This window comes from Galeopterus variegatus, unplaced genomic scaffold (assembly GCF_000696425.1).
Source record: "Galeopterus variegatus unplaced genomic scaffold, G_variegatus-3.0.2 Scaffold2083, whole genome shotgun sequence".
Classification (NCBI taxonomy): Eukaryota; Metazoa; Chordata; class Mammalia; order Dermoptera; family Cynocephalidae; genus Galeopterus; species Galeopterus variegatus.
The window spans coordinates 56,079-72,156 of record NW_007728194.1 but is presented as its reverse complement, the minus strand read 5'-3'; the positions used below and the strand labels follow the sequence as shown (position 1 = coordinate 72,156).

Below are 16,078 nucleotides of genomic sequence, written 5' to 3'. Positions count from 1 at the left end.
CAAACTTCCCTTCCAGCACCAAGTGTGAGAAATTGTTCGGGACTTCAAAACAGATCTACAGTTCCATAGCACAGCTACTGGCACGTGAGGCCTATCTGCTTAGCCTATTTGAAGACTACAACCTATGTGTTATCCATACCAAATATGTCAAAATTATGCCAAAGGACATCCTGCCAAAATGTGCTAAGATGCATTATGATGGGAAACATTTCATCCTTAAAAAACAAAAAAGTACCCAATTAAATGATTGCAAATGAGAAAAAAAAACAGGTGTGAGAATAGTTTAAATTAGCAAGTTTCCCCCTATTTTCATTTGTGTGTAACTTTTTAATATTAATGAGGGGGATATAAAACAGTCATGCAAGTAAAAACTGTTTCTGTGAATAAGTTTCAGCAATTAAACTTTATGATAATTATAAATAAATATGTTCACTTTTTCTGGGGGAAAAAATATATTTGTTGCCACATGATGTCTACACAATAAAAGTCTAAACTCTTTCTAGGCAATACAAAGCCTTTGGAATATTTAGACACAACCTGTCAGAACCATTTTCTCTTACTCAACCCAGGTGCCCCATGCATCTACATTAAATTTTTTGCCACTTCCTAAAATGCATTCCAAACTTTGGTGTTTAAAACGGTATTCCTTCTAACTAAAAGCTCTTCCAATCACCCTTTGCTATCTAGTTCAAACGTTACATTCTCTCACAGAATCCCCTAGATAAAGCCAACTGCTCCCTCCTGTATGGTCCCATCTTATTTCCATATTACACACTTGTCTTGTCAATGTCTCAACTAAAAGCTCTTCCAATCACCCTTTGCTATCTAGTTCAAACGTTACATTCTCTCACAGAACCCCCTAGATAAAGCCAACTGCTCCCTCCTGTATGGTCCCATCTTATTTCCATATTACACACTTGTCTTGTCACATGTCTTCCCATCTTATTTCCATATTACACACTTGTCTTGTCAATGTCTCTTCCATTAGACAAAACCAGCATTTACAACTAGGCCAGGTTTCTTAATCATCTTTGAATCTCTGGTTCTTGGCAGCTACTAACTCAGTGCTTAACTGGATGAATTCTACAGAATCAAGAGCCATGGAAATCTACATAAAGAAAGTGTATCTATGATTAAGCAAAAATGGGTATCGTTTGAAATAGGAAAGGTATTTATAGTCAAATTACAATGCTTTGGTTATACTAGAAAATTTCACCTAAGTCATAAATGAGGCTCATGGTTTTCCAAAAGATAAACCTATAATCTTTCCATAGGTATTAGATTTGCCGTATATAGAAAAATTTGAATTCTAGACCTTTTTCTTAATTGTATCACTTAACAGGCTTATTTAATTTTTCTCTACTGAAAAGCCACTATATTGATTTAATATGAGCATATTACATTAATATTTGAAAGACACGGCATTCTTATAGCAGTCAACTACACAGCATCAAAGTTAAAGCACGATCAATAATACAACTGACAGGGATAGACAGCCTCTTCCATTCACGTCAACTGATTCTTCTCAGAGTTATAGAAAATCAGAATTAACAAACATATAAAGTTCTCTCAGAAACAAACTATTCTGAACATGGATCCTGTTTTAAAATAACATGTCATACTGAATCCTTACAAACAAGTAATTTGTTAATCTAGTAATCTATTTTGACAACTATATACAATTTGGGTAAACCAAAAAACTGGTAAACAAAATTAGTATACAAAATTGGTTAACCAATTTTTCTTTGGACCCAATTAGTTTAAATAACTCAAAATATCTTTTATTTTTAATATCTGCACTTTGTTACATGTTCCAATTCTCAATTAAAGCATTAAGAATAGGTCTTACTGGATCATATAAGAGAACCCATCGAATCTAACAATCATTTAGGATAACAATCATTTATAGACAATAAGATATTTAGCTGACAGGTTGTAATCAGAACTATAACTTCAAATGACCAGCATAACTAAAATATAACTTCATTTTCTTTTAATCAACAAATATTTATTGGATGACAACAACGAACAGCACACTGTCCTGGCCTCTGGGGAGGATCAAAGGATGAAGTTAATAACAGTAATGAAGGTAGTAACAGAAGGTAGTAACAGCTAACCTTTATTGAGTACTTATCATATGCAAGGCACTTTCCATGTATTGACTCATTTATCTTCCCAACAATGCTAGGAGGTAGTTACTATTATCCTTATTTAACTAAGGTACTGAGAGGTTAAGCAACTTGCCCAAGGTTACACAGGTGATATTTGAATCTAGGGACTCTGCCTGTGGTGTCCTGACTTTGAGGAACTTCTAACCTAATAAAAACATTAACACAAATAACAAGTAACTTACTTATACTTAAGAAAGAGGTAGAATTTTTCAGATGCCAAAAGATACAGGGCCATGGGATTTCAGTTAGACAAATGCAATTAGGTTCAGAGAGGAGAATCAGGAAAGATTTCATGTAGGAAGTAAGAGGGGCTGGATTTTGCTCGTCAAAAAGGATTTTAAGAACATGTTCTAAAGAACATCAAAATTTGAGACATGCACCTCAGTCATTTTCATAAAAACTATAATCTCTCAACAGCCAGTTATATTAACGATAGTTCTGTGTAAATGAAAACGTTCATATCCATGGCTACTTTATGTATGTATGGTTCAATTTAGTTCCATTAAACAAAAGAATAAGGCAATTATTATTGCTCCCACACCTAGAAAGAAAGTAAATGGAAGTATGCAATAGGGCAGACAGGAGACATCTGTTTACTTATACTACATCTATATTCATCCCTTCTTACACTATACCAGTAGAAAACTAGGCTCCGGAAAAAAACATGCTCTTTAAGAATCTTGATGTGAAAGATCACATCTTTTTGTCAATTATTTGTCATCTTTGCCAGATACTATCATTTTGCAAAAGATTTTTTTACAATGGAGAATGTTTGTACATTAGATTTTAAGCCAGCAATTCCTGGAGAGAACACTTCAAAATCTGTATAATAAAACCTTATAAAAGAATATGCCTCTGCATATCATGATACCAAAACATGCTGCCTGAACTGAAGAAGATCCTTAACATACCAATAATTTATTTTAAAAGTAGATGTTTTGACAACTTTAATTTACAATAGGTATTTAAATATCTATCTAATGCTATCTATGTTTTTGCAACCCTCTATTTTCGATGCATTCTTTTCTTTTCAACTTGGGCTATGGTGGTATCCACTACTCTGGAAATGTACAAACTCCTGCCCTCTAGTTTGGGAAAAAATGAGTGTCTGGGCACTAAGAAACAGAAAGTTTATGTGACTAATACAATAAAAGGGAAAATAAAAAAGAGGCAAGAATCCTAAGTACTTAAATAGTTTTCAGGTAAAGTCAAAGTTCACCTATTTAAAACTCCTTAAAAACTGGATGATAAAAAGAAATACTTCTTAGTATTTGCTCAGGGCAAAGGCATCAACATGACACATGAACACATATAGCACATCTGGGGAAGAGCAACTAATTTAGTGAAATGTGGTTCAAACAAAATTGGCTTGGGGCAGAAGACGAAAACGTCAAGCTAGGAATTTCAGCTTAAAGAGGATAGACTGAATACAAGCATTTACCTCTGATAATTCCCAAATATTTCTAAAACAAGAGTAAGGAAACTTTTTAAAGAACACAAAGCCATAAGAAACAGAAACAATTTTAGAAGCCAGAAGGCAGAACAAGTAGTAATGACTATTATACCTGAGAAGGTGGAATCCCACGTTAACCTAGAGGAAAGCCGAAGACACTTGGTTTATATCACATTTACATTTACACCAAAAGATGTCTAAACTCCTTGCATAAGTAGTTGATTTCAGGGTTGGGGCAGGGAAAATATAAGATGGGCTGAAGCATATATGGTGCCAGGAAGTAATAAAGTGCTCTAAAAGCATGGATAAGCACAGCAGCCAACCCAAAAGAGCTTCCCCTGACCTAAATTAGAACAGTTTGAGGAACGAAATAAATGATAGTACTGGGTTATAAACAAAGCATAAAATAAATACCCATAAGTCCATATTGATATAAATAATTAAGTAAATAAACGGGGGAGAGGGGACAACTCCTCACAGAAGAATCTCAATTAATAAATGTAGAAATGAGGGAAATAGAAAAATCACTATTAGAATACTGCAGTAATAATTGCTGCAGACAAGACCCACAAATGAATGCTGAAATTAGTGAGCAGAAATTTAAGAAGAAAAAGGACTGCATGCTCTCAAAGAATTACTTAGAATAGTAACTTTAATTGGAAAAACCTAGTAGACAGCACCTTAACCAAGTGACCAAGGTTAACTTCACCAGTAGTACATATCAACATCATGTCCCTCATTACTCTCCCCACAGGATGCACGAGGACACATCACGTCTGTGATATATCCTTCATGTTAATTCATTAACCTCACTCTACTCATGAGAAAGCATCAGACAAACCGTAATTAAGTGCTATTCCACAAAATAACTGACCAGTACTCTTCAAATGTTAAGGTCATGAAAGAGAAGGAAAGACTGAAAAATTATCATACATAAAAGGAGCCATGACAACTAAATGCAATGTGGGATCCTGAATTTGGATCTTGGAACAAAAAAGGACATTAGTGGAAAAACTGGTAAAATCTGAATAAATTCTGTAGTGTAGTTAATAGTATCGTACTATTTTAAATACTATTATAAAAGTTAATTTATTACTTCTGGTAACTGTTCTATCATTATATAAGATGTTAAGAAGAAGCTGGGTGAAGGTTATACAGGAACTTTGTATTCTTTCTGCAACTCTTCTAAAATAAATTAAAAAAAAAAAAAAGAGGCTCAGGGACTGGCAGTTTCAGATACCCTGGGAGTGAGGGTGGAGTCCAAATTAAGAGAACTGACAAGTCTGAGGAGCAATAAGAACTTCCAGATCCCCTCTTCTACTCTGCAACCCTTCCTAACAAGACTAAACAATCTCTGGAGAGCATAAAACAGGGTATATCTGGATTAGAAGACGCCAGGCACAATTGAATTTAAAGGGTGCCATACTGAAAACTAGGGAATTAAGTGAAAGTTTATCTGCGTACTTAATGATAAGAGCTAAAACCTCTTTTCCTACTTAGCCCCCAAGCTTGTTCCCTTCCCAGCAAAAGATCAGAAGTTTTTTCTGAGAAATCATTCCAGCACAAGAGAAAAGATGTCACTGGGTGCTATGGTCTGAATGTTTTTGTATCTCTAAAATTCATATGTTGAACCCTAATCACCAATATGATGATATTAAGACATGGGGACTTTGGGAGATGATTAAATCATAAGGGCAGAGCCCTCATAAATGAGATTAGTGCCCTTATAAAAGAGGCTCCAGAGAGCTGCTTTATCCCGTTCCACCATGTGAGGACAGAATGAGAAGATGCTGCTCTATGAACCAGGAAGTGGGCCTTCGCCAGACACTGAATCTGCCAGCACCTTCATCTTGGACTTCCCAGCTGCTAGAACTATGAGAAATAAATTTCTAAAGATGCTGCTCTATGAACCAGGAAGTGGGCCTTCGCCAGACACTGAATCTGCCAGCACCTTGATCTTGGACTTCCCAGCTGCTAGAACTATGAGAAATAAATTTCTATTTTTTATAAACCACCCAGTTTATGTTATTTTGTTATAGCAGCCCAAACGGACTAAGACACTGGCAGTCTGCAAGGAAATTATCAAGACATATCACCCTACAGGGAAAACCTTAATCACCCACTGGCAGAGCTTCCATTCAGCTTTTAAAGGCCCCTCTCTTAAATAAACATAGACTTCCAAGGATCATCAGAAATGTAACTGAAAGCATCTAATATGAAAGACAAAGTTCAAAGCAAACAAACAGAAAAAGGAAATTTGGAGGAAAGAAAGAATATGCAAGGAAGAAAACTACCAACATTTCCTGAGAGAAAAGACATAACATCCATAAAATAAATACAGGATATTACTTAAAATTTTTTTCAGGAAAAAAAGAGAGCTTGAATTATACATATTATAGCAGAAATAAATACATTTATGTATACAATTATACATGTTATGGCAGAAATAAAACATTAGTAGAAGAATTGGAAGATAAAGTTGAGAAAAATCTCCCAGAGAGCAGAGAAAAAAAGAAAAAGAAATGGAAAATAGATGAAAACAGACAAATAGAGAAACCAGTCAGTAGGCCCAGCATCTAAACAACAGAAATTCAAGAGAGAGAACAGAGAAAAGGAGAAAAAATCAAAGAAATTATTTCAGGAAATTTTCCAGAACTGATAAGATAAATTCCATATTGAACAGGATTGCCCTGAAGCTAGCAGAATGGATAAAAACAGACCTACGCCACACTAGATAATACAGGAATTTCAGAACTCTAGGGACGATTCACTAAGCCTCCAGAGAGGGAAAAAATATTTCAGAATAGTGGAAAAAAATCTTCTAGGCATCTGATGTCTCAAGAACAACACTGAAAAACAAAAGATAGCAGAGCAATGCCTTCAAAATTCTGAGAAAAAAATTATTTCTCACTGAGAATTCTTTGCCCAGCTAATCTAACTATACAACAAGAGGGAAGAAACAACATTTTCAAACGTGTTAGGTCTTGAATAAATTATATCCCATCCAGAAAGCTATTAAAAGTGGTCCTCCAAAATGAGAAAGCAAAAAAAGAAAGACGAAGACAATCAGATATCATGGACCTTCAAAAAGTTCATGGAAAGGTTCATATCATCTTTTCATTCTATTTTCCACAAACTTTTTGAGGTACCCTGGTACAGAAACAAGGGCTCCCATACAAGAGACAACTGAGGGGAATTGCCAAGATGATAGTAAAGCAAATCCTCTATTTTCCACAAACTTTTTGAGGTACCCTGGTACAGAAACAAGGGCTCCCATACAAGAGAGAACTGAGGGGAATTGCCAAGATGATAGTAAAGCAAATCTAAGACAACAGCAGCACTGAAGTTCTAGATTTAACAAGTTCAGTTTGCAGCAGATCAAAAGGCCCTAGGAAAGAGTTCCTTACAAAGTCAAAATTGGTAGGTTTGAACACTGGAGGAGATTTATACACTTGAAAGAGAGTTTGAGCCAAATCATGGTTTCTCAACATCGGTACTATTGACTTATGGGCCACATAATTTTTTTTGTGGGATGTTATCCTGTGCAGTATAGGATGACGTTTGGCAGCATACCTGTCTTCTACCCACTAAATGCTAGTAGCACACCCCCCTGCTCTCTCACGCCATCTCTCAACATTGCCAAATGTCCTCTGAGGGAAAAATGGCCCTCAGCTGAGAAACACTTGGCTAAATTAATAAACATAAAAAATTAAGCAAAACAAATTTTTAAGAATTATTAACTCAGGGAAAACAAAATGTACAGGAAGGAAAATAATGACAGTAAACTACATGGCTCAGCTGTGAATACATAGTTCACAGTCACAGTGATACAAACATTGAAAATACTAATGTATCCAAACAAATTTACAATATGACAACATTGGGAGCACTGGGCAGGGTTGAGAATTGTGTTTTTGTGTGGTTAGGGATAGTGGTAAACCATGTTCCATTGTGGGAAGTCAGTAAACTGCAAAATCAAGAAAGAGCACTATAAAAATGCTAGTTTGAAATATGAAGATAAGTATCAAAAGAGTAAGTTGAAAGTGGCTGCCTCTGGGGGGTGAAGAGGAATTTGCAGAGGACTATTGTTCTCGTAAATAGTTCTGCAGAGCTATTTAACTCATAATTATGTGCATGCATAACTTTCATAAAAATTAAATTTAAAAAATTCAGTTGAGGCCAGATTATGATGGACTTTCCTACTGGTTAAGGCCATCCTAATTTAGAATCAAACAGCTATATATCTTTGAACAAGTTACTTAACCTCCATAAGCCTTAGTTTCTTCATATGTAAAATGTATAATGAATGATAATAGATGCTTTAAAAGGACTGCTATAGGGATTAAATGAGATAATGCATGTGAACTGTTTAGCATAGTGTCTGGCACATGGTATTTTTAAATTTAATTTAATTCAACTTACTATTAATTCAGTTTACTATTAATTCAATTTACCATTAATTAATTAATTATTAATTCAGTTTACAATCAGAGGGTAATAATTATAAACTTTAAGTCGGGTAAATCATAATCTCATCTATTTTAGAAAGTAATTCTGGCAGTTGTGGGGAGGATGGCTAGGAAAGGGAAGAGCCTGGAAGCAGAGTGACCATTTCGAAGGATTACATTTAAGTAAAAAAATAATTAGATGGAGGTAGAGCCATGGAGAGAAAAACTGTATGTGAGAAAAAGAAAAAAAGGGGGAGTCAAAAAAATGTCCTAACTTATGCAAATAAATGGATGGCAATGACACTTACTGAACAGGAGAACACAAAGAATTATTTTGGGAGGAGGAACTTCTCCGGAGAGAAGAGAAATGAGTTTGATATCACCCATATTTAATCTGTGAATTCTAGAATACAACCAAGTAAAGATATCTAGTATTCAGTTAGAAATCTGAATCTAGAGGAGAGATCAGGACTGGAGATAAAAATGTGTAAATCACAATCAAAGGTTGAAGCTATACAAGTGGATCAGATTACTCAAGGCACATATTCAGAGCAAGAAGACGGGAAAAATAAAAACCATGAGCATAAAAACAAAACAAACAAAAAAACAATATAATTGTCTACCTCAAAAACTATAATATAATAATTTAATTTTTAAAAAAATAATTTACACGCTCATTTTTGAAATATGTAAAGAAGTCTAAATATAGCCCAATAATCCAGACATCCAGAAATAACAACTGTTAATATTTTAGTGTATTCCTTCTACTCTTTCAATGCATTTAAACCTAAATTGTTGATTTTTTCCTTGACAATGCTGGAATCATATACAACTCTGCATTCAGCTTTTTTCACTTTATTAAATGAGAATTCCCAATGATATCTAAAATACTGACTTTTATTAAACGCTCCCATTTATTTAAAACACTGATAGTATAACTTAACATACTTGCCTCTTACTGGTAAAAAAGAATCAACACCTGAAATTTAAGAAAAAGACTCACTTTAAAAGAAGCCCCCAAACCAAGAATGACCATTGCAGCGCATTTCCTCAAGTAATTTAATTAGGAGAAATAAAAATTAAAGAACATTCATTTGATGTGTTCCATAATAGATATTTATAAATGGATTTTGTAAGAAATCAGACAACAGAGATGAAAAACAAGTTTTTTGTTTCTTGGGGATCTTTCAATATCAATGCCCCTTATATAGCTGTAAGGTTGCCGGGAGGAGATATTTATAAATGGATTTTGTAAGAAATCAGACAACAGAGATGAAAAACAAGTTTTTTGTTGCTTGGGGATCTTTCAATATCAATGCCCCTTATATAGCTGTAAGGTTGCCGGGAGGATCAAATAAGTTAACATACACAAAGCACATAAAATGGTATCTGGCATATAAATAAATGCTCAATAAATACTGGTTATTACTATCATCATCATTCGATGCCAAAAACCAGTTCCAGACAGAGTAGTAGTTACTGCATGGAAAGAAATGAGAAAAAAATCCACTGAGATAAGGAATTTACATTTCTACTCTTTTTCTTTCATTTTTTCCACCTTCTCTATATAGTCATGCGCTGCATAATGACATCTGGGTCAACAATGGACTGCATATGTAACAGTGGTCCCATAAGATTATAATACCATTTTTACTGTACCTTTTCTGTATTTAGATTCACAAATACTTACCGTTGTGTTACAATTCAGTACAGCAATATGCTGTACAGACAGGTTTGTAGCCTAGGAGCAACAAGCCTATACCATACAGACAAGGTATGTAGTGGGATATACCATTTAGGTTTGTTAAGGTACACTCTATGGTGTTTGCACAATGACAAAATGGCCTAACATAGCATTTCTCAGAACACATCCCTGCCGTTAAATGACACCTGACTATATTTATATACTCCATGGGCACCATTTTAAGTATTGCAGTGAATATGTACCTTATCCTTAATTATACTATAAGATACTTGAAAAAAGAATGAATTTTGTCTATTCAAAGTTTTCTCTATATGGCAAATTACAATAATATGCACAGTGAGTACTCAATAAATATTAATGTCACAAATCCTCATAAGGAAACAGAATAATAAAACAACCAAAATATAATTAAAATTGGAAAATATCATAGTCTAGCAGAGTGAAACAGTGAGGCGAAAAGCTTTGTTGTTCACCACAATGAACAGACCATACTCTTTGCTCTTTTCTGGGTACAACAATTTAGGAAGAATACTAAAACCACTGGATTATGTCCAAAAGAGAACAACTGAAAACAGCTAAAGAACTGACAATGCTTGGACCCCAGAACAGAGGGGTTAACCCTCCTGCTTCCCTCCTCCATTTTCAACAATGAGAAAAGCTATCCTATGGGAAACACTTTAAGATTTCTGCGTTGTCCAGAGGCAACTATAAAAAATGGCAGTTACAGAAATCTAGACTTCTCTCAACTCAAAAACTCTCTTCTAAGACAAAAATCTCTTCTAAGACAAAGATGTTATCAGACATTAGTCATGAAGGTATTCAAGCAAAAGTTGGAAAACAGCTTCCCAATGATACTGTGGAAAAGCTCCAAGCAGAGGATAATTGGTTAGAATTCTAAGTTTCCTTACAACCCTGTAACCACATCAGCAAACATTTACTACCTGCTCTAGGAAGGACACTGTCCTAGACCTGTAATATATACAAAAATAAAAAGCAAAGAGAGAGAGAAAAACACACAAACATCTCTGCTGTCAAAAAATTCACAACGAATAATGCACATTACAGTTTGAGACCATAACAGATGTTGCAAGGCACTACTTATTAATTGCCAAATAAATTTTACTTACATATAAAGGTCTTCTAGCAGGGAGAAATCCTTAAGATTAAAATGGTCAGAAAAGGTTTTTTAGAATGAGGTTCTTATAGAAAAATCTATATGAAGGTTTTGAACAGGTGGGGAGAAGCAGGAAAGAGGGGCCAGCACAAATAGAAGTAAAAAGCAAGTTAGAAAGAAACTTGTTTGGCTACATTAAAAACTTGTTTCATGAGAGAAGAGATAAGCTGGAAGAGCAGGTTGTAGCCAGAAATCAACTGTACTGGGGCCTTGAATACCAAGCTAAGTAGTTTCAAATGTATCCTGCATATTGTCTCTGTAGCAACTACTCAACTCTGCTGTTGCAGCCACTGAAAATAGTAAATAAATGGCATGGCTGTGTTCCAGTACTGAAATTCGAATTCCGTATATTTTCACATGTCACAGAATATTATTATTCTTCTGATTTCTTTTTTCTTTGACAATTTAAAAAATGTAAAAACCTTTCTTAACTCATGGGCCATACAAACAGAGGCAGTGAGTTAGATTTGGCCCATGGACCATGTTTTGCCAACCCCTCTACTACACTAAGCTGCTTTCTTTAGCAGTCCTCTAAGGTACATTTGTCTTTGAGTTTCTGGGACTAGAATAATATATTATTCTCTCAACAACTATACACACTCACACATGCAAACACACATTCATGCACACATGCACACACCTAACCAAGATGTATGAGTAAATCTAGCAGAAGTCAGAGGTTCCCTATGCAAAGGTCCTCAAAAAAACCTAGATTGTTGATAATAAGCCATTAGAATACATGGAAGACATTTTTTAATTCTGCAATTTATTTTCACATGGTGTATGTACTTAGAGAGTTACAAACTATTCTAACAGAGCCTGTAGGTTCCAGGGAGAGACATGTAAAATAGAGTATAATCAAGTAATAATAGTAAGAGACATAAGTTCTAGTCCTAGCTCTGCCATTTACTCATTTTTTGACCCTGAACAAGTCAAGTTCAATCCTCTGGCCCTAATTACCTCATCTATAAAGTGAAGAGGTTTAACTGACTAGGTAATCACTATGCTCTCTCTTAGTTTTAGCACTGTATGATTCTATTACTACTAAAAAGGACCAGTCAGGGAATGACAATGATCAAACAAAAGTGGTCAATAAGAACAGAAAAAAAGGAGAGAAAAGCCTTGACTATATGAGTGGGCAGATAGGACAAATAGGGAGAAAAAAGACCAGAAAAGTGCAGTATTACTAAAATCAAGGATTTTAAAAAAAATTATCAAATCTACATAAAATTCAAGGAAGAGGAGAAGCAAGGAAAAAGCCAATGAATTTGGTCATTTAAGAAATCACTGGTGACCTTCAGGAACACAATTTCCAGTAATCCTGAAGCAAATATGGAAGTGGAGGCAACCATGTGGATGAAGAATGAGCATGGTCATCAAAGAAGAAAAAACTCATTGGATAGCTAAAAAAGGCAAGGACCTGAAATGACCGTCTTAAGATTTGAAAGTACTGTGCACACTTCCAGAAATCATGAAAGGAACCAGGGAAAAAGAAGACATGATGAGACTAAAGAATAGATAATAAAGGCATATGGTTCAGAAAAAGTAGAAAGAAAAAAAAAGTTGTGATGAGTTTGAAGCCTCAGGTAAGGGAGTTAGTCTTAAAGGAGAGGCATTTATTCTTTAAACTTCCAAAAGGTAAAAGAAGCATAACAGTATCAATTTTTACATAACAGATATGTTTCCGTTTAGCTGTATATCTATATCATGTTTTCTATATATCAAATCATTAGGGAAATAAATCTAATGTTGGGTTTTCTTAAAGCAGAGTTCCACCTATGTTATATTTTCTAATGGTCAAAAAATTAAGAAAGGATTAACTTTGCTTTTTATACGAATAAAACCCAGCAATACGTAGCTCTAAAAGGAAATACAGGTTCATACTTTTCTTACAGCATCCATCACTTCCTTCCTTGCATAAGAGTTACTTATGTAGTAAAGTACCTAGCCCTAGTTGAAGCTCAATGAATACTAGTATTCTCTTTCTTAGTAGCTTAGAAAGCTCCCTAGGCAAGAATTTTGATTAATTCATCTGTTTATCTGGCTTTGCACAGAGTTGGTGATGCTTGATGAATAAATACTGACACATAACTCTGCCTTGTAAAAAAAAAAACTGTCCTTGCAAAACGACTATCACTGTCCATCTGATAAAGTTGGGAAAATATTTGTATCATATAGATATACAACTCCAATAATATCACTTTTGCATAGTGTCAAAGCTTACTTAAGTAGCAATGAATTGCTACAAAGCAACTAAAAAAGACAAAAAAAAAAAGTTAAGAATTTGTAATGACCACTCATAAATATTAAGATCCTATATAGCTCATTTCAACTCCATTTGCCTCTATTTAAGGTATATGAGAAATAAAAATCCAAAACATTAGCTTGATGATCAGCCAGTTAAAAATACACCTTTGAAAACGCTGAAGATATTTATAAGGCCAACAGAGATACTATTAATACATTGAAATTCACTGGCCAGTGCTGGATTCTACTACTTAAATCAACTTAATCTACAACTATTCACGAGAAGCCAAGAAGTCAAGGTTTCTCATATCACTTTCTTTTAAGAATTTAAGAAGTCACCCAAATTGGCATACACAACCCAACTATAAAAAAAAAAAAAAAAAGTAGTTCAGCTATCCATATGGTAATATTCAGCTAGCTCCTACCTTTACATGAAAGTTCCACTTACTACTTTTCAACGATCTTTGCTAGGCCCCATTTAGGCAGGCCTATAGTACTACCAAGTAAGAGCAGTTGAAAAAAAGTAACAGTTAACTCTGCCCTCCCACAGATCTCGACTTGGGTGTAGATTTCACAAGCCCCGAAAGCTATACACTGCCACTGTCAAAACCAGAAGAAGCACCGTCACCCTGTTGTGCCCATCGGCAACCGATCTAGACTGTTTCTGTGAAATGATCTATCTCTCGGCTCGACATGTTAAATAAGTACTTAAAAGGCCACCTTATCCCCCAAGGCAGGACCTGAATTCTGGCAGTCCGTTCCTTTATCCATCCAGCCCCACAAACCCGAGGGGGAAGGTCTCCGCTCCCCGGCGCCCCAGACCCAGCGGGTCTCCCAACTGATCGCCGCACCCACCACCCACCCTCCATCACCACCACCCACCTCCTCCTTCCCCCACAGCCGAGCCCGCACACGAGCCGGGCCCGCAGCCGGCCCCTCGCCCGGGCCTGCGCTGCCTCGAGCGGCCGCAGGCCTCGGGCCTAGCCTCCTCCGCTGGCCCCTCACCTCTTTCGGGACCAGTTGGTTCTCCTCGCCAGGCACCATCGCTCAGACTCCGGCCGCTCCTCTCCGCCCTGCCAGGGACGGCGGAGGGTGGCGGCGGCTCTATCTCAGGAGAGAATAGCAGCGGCAGTCATCCTCTCCGCCGCCTGCGCTCCAGCAACTGCGGAGGCCTCAGCTTGGGCCTCAGACACCAGCGTGCAGACACCGACCCAGGGCTCGGCTGCCGCTGCCCCCGCCGCCGCCGCCGCCTTCGTCGTCGGCCCCTCCCCCAGCCAGCTGCAATCAATGGAAAAATGGCGGCGGCCGCTCTCGCGAGAATTCGGGCGTCGGGCTGAGAGCCCGGTGCCCGGCGCCCGGAGGTGACCAAGCTGTTATTGCTCGTTTTTAATCACCTCCGCTCTTACTCAGCCCCGGGATATACAGAATTGGTTGAGCGGCCATGCAAACGCTATTTGTTAGAGGAAACTGGACCTTCCATCTTGGGACTCCCTCTGCCGGCAAGGAAAGGACCAGGCCCCAGCACCCCCCACGCCTTCTCGAGTTCTTCCGACTCGCTGCGCATCAGGGAACGATTTGAGCCAAAAACCCTTTCTCTGACCCTCACACTCTTCTCGAACGTCATCCCTTCTTCAAATACCCCTAGGCTCTTCCTGGTAGAGAAACGACCACGGGCTACCTCCCGGCCTCTGCCCTCAGACTCGGCTCTGGCCCCTCCAGGAAGAATGGACTGCGTTTTATTTGCTTTCTCTCACTCCCCTATCGATCTGTCCCCTCTCTTCCCACCCTCTTTCTCACGGCCCCCGGCTGGAGAGACTTCGGGGCCCATCCCCTGCTATGCTACGGGAGGCAACACCCCTTTCCCCTGTGAAGTGGCGTCACCACCGCCCCCCTCCCCACCCGTTACACTGGAGAAGTGCTCCCCTGTCCGCTCCAGGAAACGTCCTTCTCCAGCGGGGCCAAGCGTGCGACCTAGATAGCCTCTGAGAGTCGGCTGCAGTATGCAGCACTCTATGATCTTTACAGATGTTTTTAGAGATCTTTAATCTCCTCTGTCAGTAGGCATTGTGCTCTATTATACTAAACAGATTTTGCAATAGTCATTTTCGCAAATCCTTCTTCCATGATGAAGACTTGGCGGGGCGTCCTTCATGAAGACTTCCACGGATACCGTGATCTTAAAGCATGCTGCGATAATATAATCCTCCCATGTTCCTAACACCCACAGCATTGACTACCTGTACCTGTGTTCTCCAACCTTTTGTTGATCATACTCCCCTGTTATCAAAAAAATGGTATCCATATACTTATGTAAGTTATGGACATGTCCCTGCTGTGAACGGCATTACAAAACATTGGTAGGAAGGATAAGGATGGAAAAACCATTTAAAATAACTGACATTTTTTATATGAATGGTATAAAAAAAATTTGTTACTCCCACTAAAAATATTTAGTGAACTCGCTATGATTGACTAGATTTCATTAGTCTTAAAAATCTTTAATACTTTGTGAAGTAGTTATTAAAATGTCTGTTCAATGTTCAGGTTATTTCTGTACATGGTTTTAATGGCTGTCATAAGCTGAAAAAAGGTAACTCACAAAGCTGTAGATCCTAATGGAAAGATCTGGCTGCTCTTACTAATGCCAATAACCCATTTTTATCAGTTCCATCCACCAAGTATGCAAAGGTTTTTGTTGAAATTCAACTAGTAATTTTCCATCTTCCTTGATAACAACCAAGCGATGTTGCATTTTTACATTTTTAACGAATGGCCTCAAAACTCTTTGGAATAAATTGCTCATATTTTTTAATAGGTTGAAAAATTCTGTCTTCTAGTTTAAGTGTACATGTATGAGGTATTTTAGGAGTACTGATCATG

The 16,078-nt window shown here is 37.1% G+C and overlaps 1 protein-coding gene across 1 annotated transcript in view; it reads right to left on the bottom strand.

Annotated features, from left to right (window-relative positions):
• USP47 (ubiquitin specific peptidase 47) overlaps nucleotides 1-14,448 on the bottom strand; it is a 121,192-nt gene extending 106,744 nt beyond the window's left edge. The window contains exon 1 of the mRNA XM_008580414.1: nucleotides 14,204-14,448. Coding sequence (XP_008578636.1) covers nucleotides 14,204-14,242 — 39 coding nt within the window. The 5' untranslated portion in view covers nucleotides 14,243-14,448. The remainder of the gene's footprint in view (nucleotides 1-14,203) is intronic.
• Between the last annotated feature and the right edge of the window lie 1,630 nt (nucleotides 14,449-16,078).